This window comes from Mastacembelus armatus, chromosome 16 (assembly GCF_900324485.2).
Source record: "Mastacembelus armatus chromosome 16, fMasArm1.2, whole genome shotgun sequence".
Taxonomy (NCBI): domain Eukaryota; kingdom Metazoa; phylum Chordata; class Actinopteri; order Synbranchiformes; family Mastacembelidae; genus Mastacembelus; species Mastacembelus armatus.
The window spans coordinates 15,057,638-15,069,785 of record NC_046648.1 but is presented as its reverse complement, the minus strand read 5'-3'; the positions used below and the strand labels follow the sequence as shown (position 1 = coordinate 15,069,785).

Genomic DNA, 12,148 nt, shown 5'->3' with positions numbered 1-12,148 from the left:
CACATACACACACACACATAGAGAGAGATACAGACACTGTAAAACCTATATGATAAGTGAACTTTTGATTTTTGTTTTATGAATTACTATTAGGTTTTTGAGGATTGTAATTTCACTCCAGAACATTTGAGGATTGTAATTTCACTCCAGAACATTTCAGAGACAAATATCGTACTTTTACACAGTACCACATAAACGTGACTCGAGCTGAGGTATAATTGCTCTGATGATCAATCTACATACAACACACAAGCATCCTATCTGTTTATTTAAAATATGTGTTAGAAAATACCCAGCTGGAGCAACAAGGAAAACCTCCACCATCTACATCAGGAAAATCCTACTTACACCTAGACATTAAAAACACTAGTACTAATAATTTATAATAATCCAATAATATTGATTTCTGATTTTCTACTTAAGCTATGTACTTTGACCAGGAAGAAATGCAGGACTTTTACTTAATCTGAAAACTGCACTGACCTAAGCGAAGAGTGTATAAGTGATTATTTATGGTTGTTTTAACAGCAACGTTTATAAACTCTTTAAAAACACGTCAATAATAATACGTCCATAACCATGTACCATTTATGCATGCGCTCCCTTTGAACGCTGGGCGGTGCTGTGGAGCTTTATAAATAAAGTTGTGCAAATTCAAACAACATGGCGACTTCCTGTGGTCCACTCGTGCTTTTGCATTAAAATGTGAGAAACGATCAAGTTTTAGACAGAAAAGTGGCTTTGCTGCCTAAAAATCAGGTAAAGTGACGGCAAATAAATGTATGTCAATGCATTTATTTGCCGTAATTCTGTAGCTGACTGCCTTAGTATTGATAGAGTTATAAAAATTCGTGTGCAGGGTGTTGAAGTAATAGTTAAGGGGTGTATTCTCCTAAATGCCATTGAATTTGTGTTACGTTCACAGCAAATACATGTGTCTTTCTGGACATTAGAAACACTGAAAATTACTGTAAGCAGTTCATGTTGGTTGGGCTTTGCATGTTTCTTTTTGTCAACGGGTTTTGTTTGTTTACTTTCAGAGGAAACATGGCCACTCCAGGAATCCCAGTCAAGAAGGAAATCAAAAGACAGATTCCAGTCAAGACCTCCTTCACCTCACCATTTGCCTCAACATGGAGCCCACTGCCCCAGCAAGACATGCATTTCATCCTGAAAACCTTACAGGACAAACTGGCCTCCATGGGTTTTGAGAAGAGAGAGGTGAAGGTGTTTCGCCCATGGAGGAAAAAGAAAAACCAGAAACCTGCTGCAGCCGCATCAGAACCTGTTCCCCAGGTACAGAAATGTCCTAAAAACGGCTGGACAAATGTGGCAGCCAGACGACAGCTGGCCATTGGCATAAACGAGGTCACCAAAGCTCTGGAGAGGAATGAACTCAAACTGGTGCTTGTGTGCAAGTCTGTCAAACCGAAACACATGACCAGTCACTTGATAGCGCTGAGTGCAACAAGAGGTGTACCAGCCTGCCAGGTGCCTCGTCTGAGCCAGAGCTTGTCGGAGTGGCTGGGGCTGAAAAGTGTCCTTGCGCTGGGCTTCAGACAGTGTACCTCCAAAGATGAGGAGGTCTTCACTGACACCATTGATGCCATCAGACCCAGAGTACCGTCACTGGATGTTGCATGGCTACAAGGCGGAGCAGCCACTGAAACACCTGAAGACCCTGCTGACGAGGAGGAGGCTGGTGAGAAGAGAGGCCAGAAAAGAAAACTGGAGAGTGAATCGATCACAAAGTCTTCTTCCTCCTACGCTCTGCAACCTCTCAAAGTGAAGAAAATAGTTGCTAATCCTGTAAAGAAAAGAAAAAAGGTTGTCATTGCCAGCCATATAAAATAGAAACTGGTTCTGCAAGTGTCTAGACATTCTATCTCAGTGGGTCCCAATCTTTTCGCTACGCTTATGTGATTAAAGTGTAAAAGGAGCCATTTTCCTTTCAGTGTTTCATTCAAAGGTTTTTTAGAGGCTGAATGACATGCAAATGTCTATTATTTACCTTTTTGTGACATTTTCTTTGTCCTTTAAAATCTAATTAATTGGACTTAGCTTTTACCTAAACTTCCAGTTTTTAGTTTTGTTAAAAAAAATTTAGGGTATTTCAGCCAGCCACTGCTTTATAGTCAGTAAGCTTTGCAGATCAGGTTGCAGATAACTTGAAACATAGGTGACTTATTACAGTCAACTAAAGCTGAAACACTGAATAGATTAGTTTATCGGCAGAATAATATATGGTTCCACCTTGTCTAATGTGAGGATTTCTTTGTGATATTCAAAAGTGTAAAAAAAAAAAGGCAAGATGAAGATGAGCTCTGAGAAATAAAAACAGTTGTCAGTTTGCAGTGAATTCTTAATAGTATAGTTTGGAAAAGACTCTCCACTTTACATAATTTATAACCTGTACTAAATAACCCTGGTATTGACTTTGTATGTAGAACACAAGACAAAACAAGTTGAAACCTATATAAACATTTTAGACCAGTTAAATTGTAATTTAATTCCCATTTTACAACTTTCTTAAACTGTTAATATCTTTACAGCTGTCTCCATAGAGGAGAACTGCGTAATAGGTCATTTTCTCACATTATGTGGAGTCATTATGAAAATCACTTGAGTCAGTAATGGCTGTTTTTTAGCCATTATTAATGTTATGGTGCTTTTCATACTATGATGTCAAAGTATCTGCTTCGAAAAGGCCCATACTGTATTTCACGTAAAGAAAGTAGTTCATCACGCACCTTCCTTTTTAAAGTGAGTTTATTCAATCAAATATCCATGCTGGTATAGCTGGCATGTGTTGAAACAGATTGTTATTTGCAAGTGTTCATGTCTAAATGATGCTGGTACAAGTTCTTCAGCTTTTTCACAGCTTGCAATGGACTTGAATAAAAATATTGTTCATTTAGAGAAAGCTGTATGTTTTTTCAAAAGTACACCTCCTCCTCACCCAATCCCCAAATCTCTTACAAAAAAAATCTTTTAAATAAGGCAGGTACTTCAGGTTGAGTTCTCACTAAAGGGTGTAGCTATTAACATCAATGCTAAAATCAACAGCAGCAAAACTGGCATGCTCAAAGTTCATTCAAACAGCTGCAGGCAACACATCTTTGACACTGCCAACATCCATGAGGCACGCCACTGACTCAGTAATTCATTTTCAGTCTTAATACCAGTAACCTGTGTGGCTATAACTTGTTCAACCTTTCAATGGGTAAAAAGCTTAAGCTCTGACTTCCCATTGTCCTTTTGTCGCTAATCTACAAAGGGATGAGGAGACAATTACATGACATACAGAATAATCAGTGACAAAAATGTCAGCAGCCTTTACCTTTTATGCAGAGCTACATAAATGGGAACATTAAACATAAAGTAACGAACTCAGAGCAAAAAGCCCATTTTAAAACCACAGAAGATGCGGTCTGACAAGTTTTCCATCAAAAACCTTCAAGATCATCCTTCTCAGTTGTGCACAGCAAATTGCCAGATACTCCAAACCCTTAAATATATAACTGCAAATTTTATGGAAACACTGGAAAGAAAAAAGGACAGGAATTATGTCTTAAGACATTAAGATGCAAATTACAATTATAAATATCAGAAGTGCTTGAACCGTTTAGCTGCGCAACACTAAAAATGCCCTACATTATATCTTTCAGACACAAAATACAGTACCATAAAAAACAAATCTAGAGTAGTCAATAAAAACAGACGTGGACAAACAGGAAATATTCACATTTCAATTTGATGCAGTTACTGATAAAAGCTTTTCTTTATTAAGTCACTGTATTTTGACTACATGCTGTTGTAAATTATTCCTTCAGATCATTAGTGTTGTGCTCAACTCTCTGCATTAACAAAGTTGATGAACACATTTTATGCACTACAAGAAAAAGTTTGTTCAGAAATGCTTAGAACCACAGCGTTGTACTTCTGCAGTTTTAGAGGGACAGCTTGTTTTCTGCTTAATAGGCTACTTAAAGTAGTAAGTCATAAATTAAATTGAAATTAAAATGGCCATGGCTGCTTTAAATGCATCATAAGTGAGGACATGTACTTACTTTTTATGCTATAAAACAGTCTCTAGATAGAAACACTGAATTTCGAGAACATACTAAATGAAAATCTATCTGCTTATGGTTTAAATTGGTGTTTTGGTATATGTGCTGTTGCAGACAGTACATTTTCCTTTCTTAACTTTGCTACTGTTAACTTAGGCCTCTTGTTCATCAGCATATGCTGTGTTTGTTACTACAAAGATCTGCATGGACATATTAAATATGAGTTTAAATGTTCTGTTAAAAAGACCAAATCGAGAAACAGGTTTATAACATCAAAACAGCTCAGCTCCTTTGAAAAATTATGTTTTTGTGTACCTCAACCCATCTGTTTTCCAATCTGGGCTAACTGACCCTTTTCAAAAACTTTCTGCTTGTTTAAAAACTCAAAAATTGTGCTTCATTGATGCAATACATTCCTCATCAAAAACCACTTAAACCCACATTGTCTGAACAAACTCAGTGACATCAAAACTACTTATGAGGGAAAATACTTTGGATCAGCCCTCCCACACCCCAAACTCACACTAGAGGAATAACTATGATCTGGCTTTAAATGTACAGGTAATTATATATTTTGAACAAATGCATGTATATGAATGCAACAGTTGGATGAGTCTTATGTTTGTGTATTAGTTGACTGCGTTTGTGAAAATGTAGCTTGTAATGTAAAGGTTTGTAAAGTATATGTCTCCAGAATACTTGAGGGGAAAATAAAGTTATTCCTTTTTATGTCAGCTTTATTTCTATTTCTAATGAGGCCCAACACGGCTAGCAGAGACACTTGTGGATGGTATAAGAAATGTTCTGTTGTAATTGATAAACAATAACTAATTGTTTGGACAAGATAACAAAACTAGACAAATCTGCATTGTCTGAAGGAAATGCGTGAGTGCTGGGAGCCACCGCCGCCTCTGCTTGTGTTTCTTAAGTTATTGTGGTTATGGATACCAGGCCGTCAACATCAAAAAATGAGCAATAATGGTTTAAAGTTAAATACTTCCTGTGCAAAATAGCATAAACTCACAAAATGTCTGTTACCGTGAAATTCAGGGCAAACTGATACAGTAATAAATTCTCAAAAGTTGAATGAGTTAAACATCAGTCATCATGCCAGAGTTTGTTCTGCTGCTTTGTTTTATTCTTGGAGAACTTTGCAGTTTGTCCAGATATGAGAAAAACTGATGCATCAAGAGCAGGTTTGATGGGCAGAGAGGATTTGTGGACAAATGAGTGACACTGGGCTAAAGGGAAAAAGATTAAATTAACTTAACTCGTCAAAATTACAACCCCAGTGAAGTATATGCCTTTGTGATGCAACAGGTATGTGACAACATCCAAGGTAGGTTTTGTGCTTATACAGTAAAAATTTAAGTTGCAGCAACAGTTTAGAGACTTTTCTGGTCTGAAAAACCAACTGGCCTCGGCTCTCATAGACGATGTCACACTTTCAAACTCCAAAACCTGCTGTAACAATCCTCACTTTATACTTAAAAACTACAAAAGATATCACAACTGTGACATTTTAAACATCTGACAACTGAAACGGTGTCTCTAGCTGCAAGTATGTATAGCTGTAGATGTTTCATCTTTAAAAATTAATATAAAATTGCAGAAATACAATGCCAATACTAAAAGTATTAGCAATGAGTTGCTCAATAAGCTGCACAATTTGATGCTTAAATGATCTTTACAGCACAAAGCAATTGGGCCATGTGGATCTCACAGTCATTGCTCCCAGCACTCACTCAGTAAGAAACACTGTTAATCATAACTGGCCAGATGTGATTGTTGATTATCATTTACTATTTCCATGTCAGTGAAATTAAATGACATGTCTGTCCCTTGTAACAAAGTGTCTGCTGACAAAGAACAACTAAAACTTCACAATGTCAAGGCATCCTCTTGAATGTCAAACTGGTGTGTTTTAAATATGAGTGTCGGAAGCATTGTACTGTATGAGCATCTGAGGCATAGCATGACTTCACATTCAGGATGTTGATGATTTAAGAGTTTTCACCTCCAGGTGAACGGAGAATGTTCTTGATGACACAAGTGCCGGGTGAACCACCTCCCAGTCACGAGGGTGGCTTTACTATTGAAGTTCTCATTGTCTAGCTTGTGATACCTGTATGTCCAGGTAAGGAATAGCCAGAGGTTGCTGAAAACCTCTCGATCAGTGTTTGTGTAGGAGTCATGATGACACCTGTTACTGAAGGACTAGGCCAACCTGAAAAACAGAGGGTAACCTATTGTAAGATATTATATATACAGTTGACCAATACAAATATACCTGATCCACTGGTTCATTAGTTCAAACTCTGCATAATAAAGTAAGTGTTCACAAAGGGGGATATTTACAAATCACAAAATTAAAATGGCCCAAGAGATTAGTTGTTTCTAAATATTTAGACCAACTATCAGGTGTAACACCACTGCTCCTTAACAAGGTGGTGACAGTTGTTATCTCAACCTAATCACACTGCTGACCTTATCAGGGTCCATAGCGGGACACTTCCAGTTGTAGAGGTAATACTGAAGGTTTCCATCTCCTATGCCAAACTTCAGTTTCTCCAGAAACACCTTATTTTCCATTAGATCCAAGGCATTGAACACATCAAAACCTTTCTGTTAAACACACAGCAAAAGAAAGCCCAAACTGAATGTTACAACGAATTATGTAGTAGCAAAAAACGAATCAATCAGAATCGTGCTTTGTGCTTAACTGAAAAATTATTTTATTATTTGATTATTGAACACCTGAATTGTGTAATTTTTTAGTATTTGGGGCTCTGTAGACATATTACTTTTTCCTTCATTTAAACCTAACAGCTGATAAAAACAATTTCATGATAGTGGCATGTGTTTCATGACAATAGAGTAAAGTAACATTACCAGTTTGGCCAGGATCAGTGCATCATTCATTAAATCCAGTAGTGGGGTTTGTGTATGAACATTGTAAAAAGAGTAAGCAGCCTTCAGGCTCCTATGAAGAGGGTGATGCATCACGGTTGAGGGCAGAGTGTAGAAACTAGTAAAATCTGTCAGTACACCACCAGCACCCTGAGAAGAGAGAGACACACACAACAACATATAAAAAAAGCAACAGCCAGGGACAGAATTAGTTAGGGTATAGGACTCAACAGACCTCTACTACATATGTGTCAATTATGTTGTCCTGTGGCAAAAACCAGTGAGCAACCTCCTCTTCTCCCATTGAAGGTGCAAGCTGGAAACGTTTCAGGTATTTCTGTAGCAGCTCAGTGACTTGGCGGACATCCCGCCTCTCCATCAGCCGCAGACCTGGAGTCTTGATGCTCTATAATGGGAGTGGGGAGTGAGAGAAAACATTCCATATTAGCACCTGTGATTGATAGAAATTACAAAGAAAGATCCTGGACTGTTAAGTGTTTACATCTGGAAGTCTGTAGAGTTTCATGGTTCTTTGTAGTGTCATGTTTCTGCTCAGGTGGGAGAATTTGACTTCCACAAGCTTTCTGGGGTTCAACGAACGATGCCAATACCTGAACAGAGGTTTTAAAAAAAAGAAAGAAAAAAAAAAAGAAAAAAAAAGTTTAAGAATACAAATTTTAAAGTGACATGCGTTATATGTTTGAACATTGCACAGTGTACCTGCAAGTAGACACAGGTTTAGGCAGAACTACTCCTGCTGTGTATACCGCCTGAAATATTCCTTCTAAGTTCACCCTCCGTGTGATCTCTCTGATAAGCACAGGAGCAACACGCTTTGAACGCAGCTTCTTGTGGACACAGAGGAAGTTGATTTCTACCATCCTTTTCAACCTGGAGCAGCAGAAACATTTAAATTTTTATTCATATAGCACCTTTCAAAACACAATGCTTTACAGTGAAAACAAAAAATAAAAGTAAATCAAGAGCAAAAGAGTTCCACATGTAGGGGGCTCTGATAGCAAAGACCTGGTCACCTTATAACAAGTCAAGCTTATGGAACTATTACTAAGGAAGACCTAAAATTGCATCTTAAAATCAATCCTAAAACTCTGGGTAACCAGTGAAGGGCAGCAAAGATTGGTATGATATGGTTACTTCTCTTTGAGCATGTTAAAAGCCTGGTGTTTTCTTTCAGCTGTAGTCTGAACATTTTGCCTGCTGAGACCAGAATAAAGAGTTTTGCCGTGGTCCAGTCCAGAGGAGATAAAAGCATGGATGATGTTTTCTAGAAGTGCAGATGAAAGCAATGACCTGATCTTTTTGAAGCACCTCTGTTGGACAATTCAGGATTTCACAACTTTGGTCACTCTATTGTTGAAGTACAAAATTGAATCTAAATAACACCAAGGCTTGTAGCCTCTTTTTTAACATTAGTAGATAAAAACACCCTGACTTGATGAGAGATAAGTGCTAGGCTCAATTATTTCTGATTCTGAACTGCAGAAAACGGTGTGACATTGAGTTCTTTATTTCTGTATGGCAGAAAACAACAGATGGGACATCAGTTCTTCCAGACTTTAATGGAAAATACAGTTGTATATTGAGCAATGAAAAATGAAAAATATTTTAATTAAATGTTGAAAATTATTAATGATTTGACTATTGTTCATAAAATAATCGAACGTGCGGATACTACCTTTTCTAAAATCTTAAATGGCAGTTTAGAGATGGGTTTAATGTTCCTTAAAACCAAGAGACCAAAAGTGGAAAAAAGTGAAAAAAAAAAACAGAAAAAAGCATGATTAAAGTCGGAGAGGAAAATTCCAAACAACAGAGAACAGATGATAACTAAATATCTGGACAAGCTGTCTGAAATTCTGCTTTTGAAAACCATATGGGAATACATTCTGAAGGGCAGGTGGGGGATTTGGAATGGGTAACAGTGTGCTCCAGGGTTGCTAGACAGATTTTACTAAAGTGTGTTAATGCTGAATCAATATCACGTTCTCTGTATTATTTGTTATTAATGTGCTGCTGAATCTCCACTATCCTGTTGTAGACACTGTGCAGAAATTCTTTGCATCTTTCCAGGGAGAACTAAACTGGCTGAGAAGATGAATTGTGCATTGGTGTAAAAGGGTTTCCATTAACTCCTTTAGCCAATAATGCTCCAAATATATCAGTTATGAGTGCTCACGTGTCATAGATGCGTATATCTGCAGGAATTGCACTGATGAAGCCAACAAGTTTCTTATTTGAGGACACTCTCACTCCACAATGCCACTGTGGTAACCAGCCAGGTGGACGAAGAGCCCTGGAGATGGAAGGGCATACTTTTAGTGGAAGAGCAGACAGTTGCATACTGTATATACGAGCAGTTAAAGCTTTGATAAACAAGAACATCACAAGTGAAAACCTACCATTTGAGAAAGCTTGGTGAATAATCAAATCTGAACATGTTATCATCATCCTCCACATAGTTTTCATTTAACAATGTGTACAACTCCTTCAGCTGAAGAGAAAACAGCAAAATTTCATTCATGTGTGACTTACACAACATGGATTTGTTGTTTAATGGTCTGACACACTGTACTCACTACATCAGCATTACTGAGATCGAGAGTGTCCCACATAAAGCCTTGAGGTAAGGAATATGGCTCCTGTCTGATGTTTTCTTTGTCAGCTTCAATTGGCCCATGACTTGTAACAACCTCATCTGCAAAAATAGCACGTCTCTGGTCAAAGATATGAAATGATTTTCCAATCACCACATTTCAGGATGTGTAAATTTCCCTTTCCTGTGACACCAGTTCTGAGCAATGTCAAACTCATTTGAACCACAAAACTAATGACAGCATCACTCAGCCATTTGTAAAATCTGCTGATTTTTGGTCCCATTTTACCAGACAGGACCATAGAACCAGCCCTTCTGTACAGACCAGACCAACAGTCATCATGGTAACAGCTTAATCTAATACCACGAATCATGCCCAGTGAGTAAACCTAGACCCCGACTGTACTTCACCGCTGACATGCTTTTGGGACACAAGCTTTGAGGACAACAGACTATGTTGAGGTGAAACCAGTAAAGGGTACAAGTGCACAGAAACAGTGTTAAAGAAAGCAGATCTATAACCCTGTGAGATAATTCTATTTGATGTGTGTGTAAAGCTATTTCTGTAATCATCTACTGGCCAAGCTCACAGTTAATAATTCTGAATCATTAAGAGTGTGTGAGGTGAATACCCCAAAAGTTTTCTTTAAACATTTTGCTATAGCACAATTAATAAATAAATATATAAATACACAATATATAAACAATGTTTTTGCAGTACTTACTTAGCTTTGGCACAGGTTGAGTGTCCCAAAACTGGTACTTGTGCTTGGCTGCCTCATCAATGCTCTTTGCAGGACCCTGGCAGGATAGCAGCTCCATGGCTCTTTGGATGTCCTGCAGCTTCTGAATGGGTAAGCCAGGATTCTGCATGTAAAGAAAGGAGACAGACACAGCTAGGAATCAATCAATCAACCCCATTCACAATGATGACAAACAGGCTTTTTTGGGGTTGTTGTGAACAGACTATAACTTTGCTCCCTTCCTGGCCTATGTCCTGAACACTATCTCTAATGGGTCTGGCATGTGACTCCAACAGGGTAGTGGATCGTGGTTTTTGGATCTTAGCCCCTGTCCTGTACATTTCAGTGGGGCATTATCACACCTTGATCTCCTGGGAGTCAGAGGCAGAGTCAGACTTGGCTCCCCCAGAACTTGGCTTCTCTTTCTTCCTCTTCTGTTTCTTCTTCTTCTTCTTGGCTCCCAAATCTCCCCCCGGACTCCTACAGATGTGAAGACAACACAGCTAGACATTACTGACCGGAGTCGGACTTAGTTTGACTCAGATGTGACTCCCAGCACAGACACACGCCCAAAGCAGCAGCGAGCTAACGCAAGCTGCCATAGCAACGACTGACAGCTGAGCTAAGCTAACGCTAGCTGCTAACTAACGGCTGGCTGTCATCATGTCATTCAGACAGGGCGCTGGCTGGCACAAAACATTTACACGTGAAGGCACAAATGGTTAAAACGACAAAAAAAGACCAGGACATAAACGTTTTAAACCAACGCTTCTCCCGGTGTGAAATGACGGCCTGGTAGCAAACAGCCAGACTGTGTTTGTGTCGGCTAACCTTAGCTAACCGCCGCAACACCGTTACCAACCGTACAGCTCTGGCAACCCTCACCCTTGCATGTGCTCATTCTCCTCTTCGTTATCTCCGTCTATACCGCAGGTGTCCTGGTCGTCCAGCTCCAGGCTCTGCTGGCTGGCTGCGGATTCACTGTCCTCCGCCATCATAAAATTGTTTAAAGAAATAGCCGCGGTATGAGACCGATCTCGTGTAACGGGCGAGAGATGGAAAAACAAAGAAAACGCCGGAGGAAACGGCGCCGCCTGGAGACCACCGGAGGGAAAACAGCGCCCCAGACGCACCTGAGTTACCTCCTCATTAATGTTTTAATACATAAAAAATATGGAAAACATGCTAAAACCTGATGTGCCTCCTCTAATTCCCAAATGGTCACTTTGCCAAGGGCTTCCAGCTCCACATACATAGACCAAATCATTTATCACTGTTTTATTTCTCTTTGTAGTCAATTTTTCTTTTTTAGTCATTTGAGACTGTGTCTCAGAGCCCTCTGAGCCTCAGTGTAAAATTAATACAGCAGACTATGTATGTCAAACCATAGAGAGCACCCTTAGGGGGCTAGGGCTTATCCAACATTATAAAAACTAACATTTGACATTTTCCTGAATAACTGGTCTAAATGAAAATAATGAATTACATGCTATAACGCACAAGCAACATGCACAAAAAACACAATGACAAAACAGTGCAACATAAATGATTTAAACAGGGGGGAAACTTTATAAAGTTCTAATTCCTAACATTTTCCCTATTAAGAATATTCTTTAAATGTATTCCCGAACATATTGACACTTTAAGGTATTTGGTCACAAATACTGAACGACAGGTACTGCCAGCATTCCCATAATCATAATAAAAAGGGGTTTGGGGTTGAATAAGAGCTTATCAGTGACCCTGACATGTAAAACTGCAAATCAGTTCTTTTATATTTGTTCACACATACAAACAGACACTCATACACA

General features: G+C 38.7%; 2 protein-coding genes across 2 annotated transcripts; one reads left to right on the top strand and one right to left on the bottom strand.

The window, feature by feature from the left end:
- Nucleotides 1-626: 626 nt before the first annotated feature.
- rpp38 (ribonuclease P/MRP 38 subunit) lies at nt 627-2,350 on the top strand. The gene is made up of 2 exons (XM_026317240.1): nt 627-759; nt 1,041-2,350. The coding sequence occupies exon 2, from the start codon at nt 1,048-1,050 to the stop codon at nt 1,852-1,854; it is 807 nt and encodes a 268-aa protein (XP_026173025.1). The 5' UTR covers nt 627-759; nt 1,041-1,047; the 3' UTR covers nt 1,855-2,350.
- A 2,831-nt stretch (nt 2,351-5,181) lies between these two features.
- On the bottom strand, nt 5,182-11,387 carry nmt2 (N-myristoyltransferase 2). The gene is made up of 12 exons (XM_026317239.1): nt 11,223-11,387; nt 10,700-10,817; nt 10,320-10,461; nt 9,578-9,696; nt 9,401-9,492; nt 9,178-9,294; nt 7,701-7,871; nt 7,483-7,591; nt 7,216-7,386; nt 6,963-7,130; nt 6,558-6,695; nt 5,182-6,297 (listed from the first exon to the last, which is right to left on the bottom strand). Exons 1-12 carry the CDS (start codon nt 11,333-11,335, stop codon nt 6,277-6,279), a joined length of 1,479 nt encoding a protein of 492 aa, XP_026173024.1. The 5' UTR covers nt 11,336-11,387; the 3' UTR covers nt 5,182-6,276.
- Between the last annotated feature and the right edge of the window lie 761 nt (nt 11,388-12,148).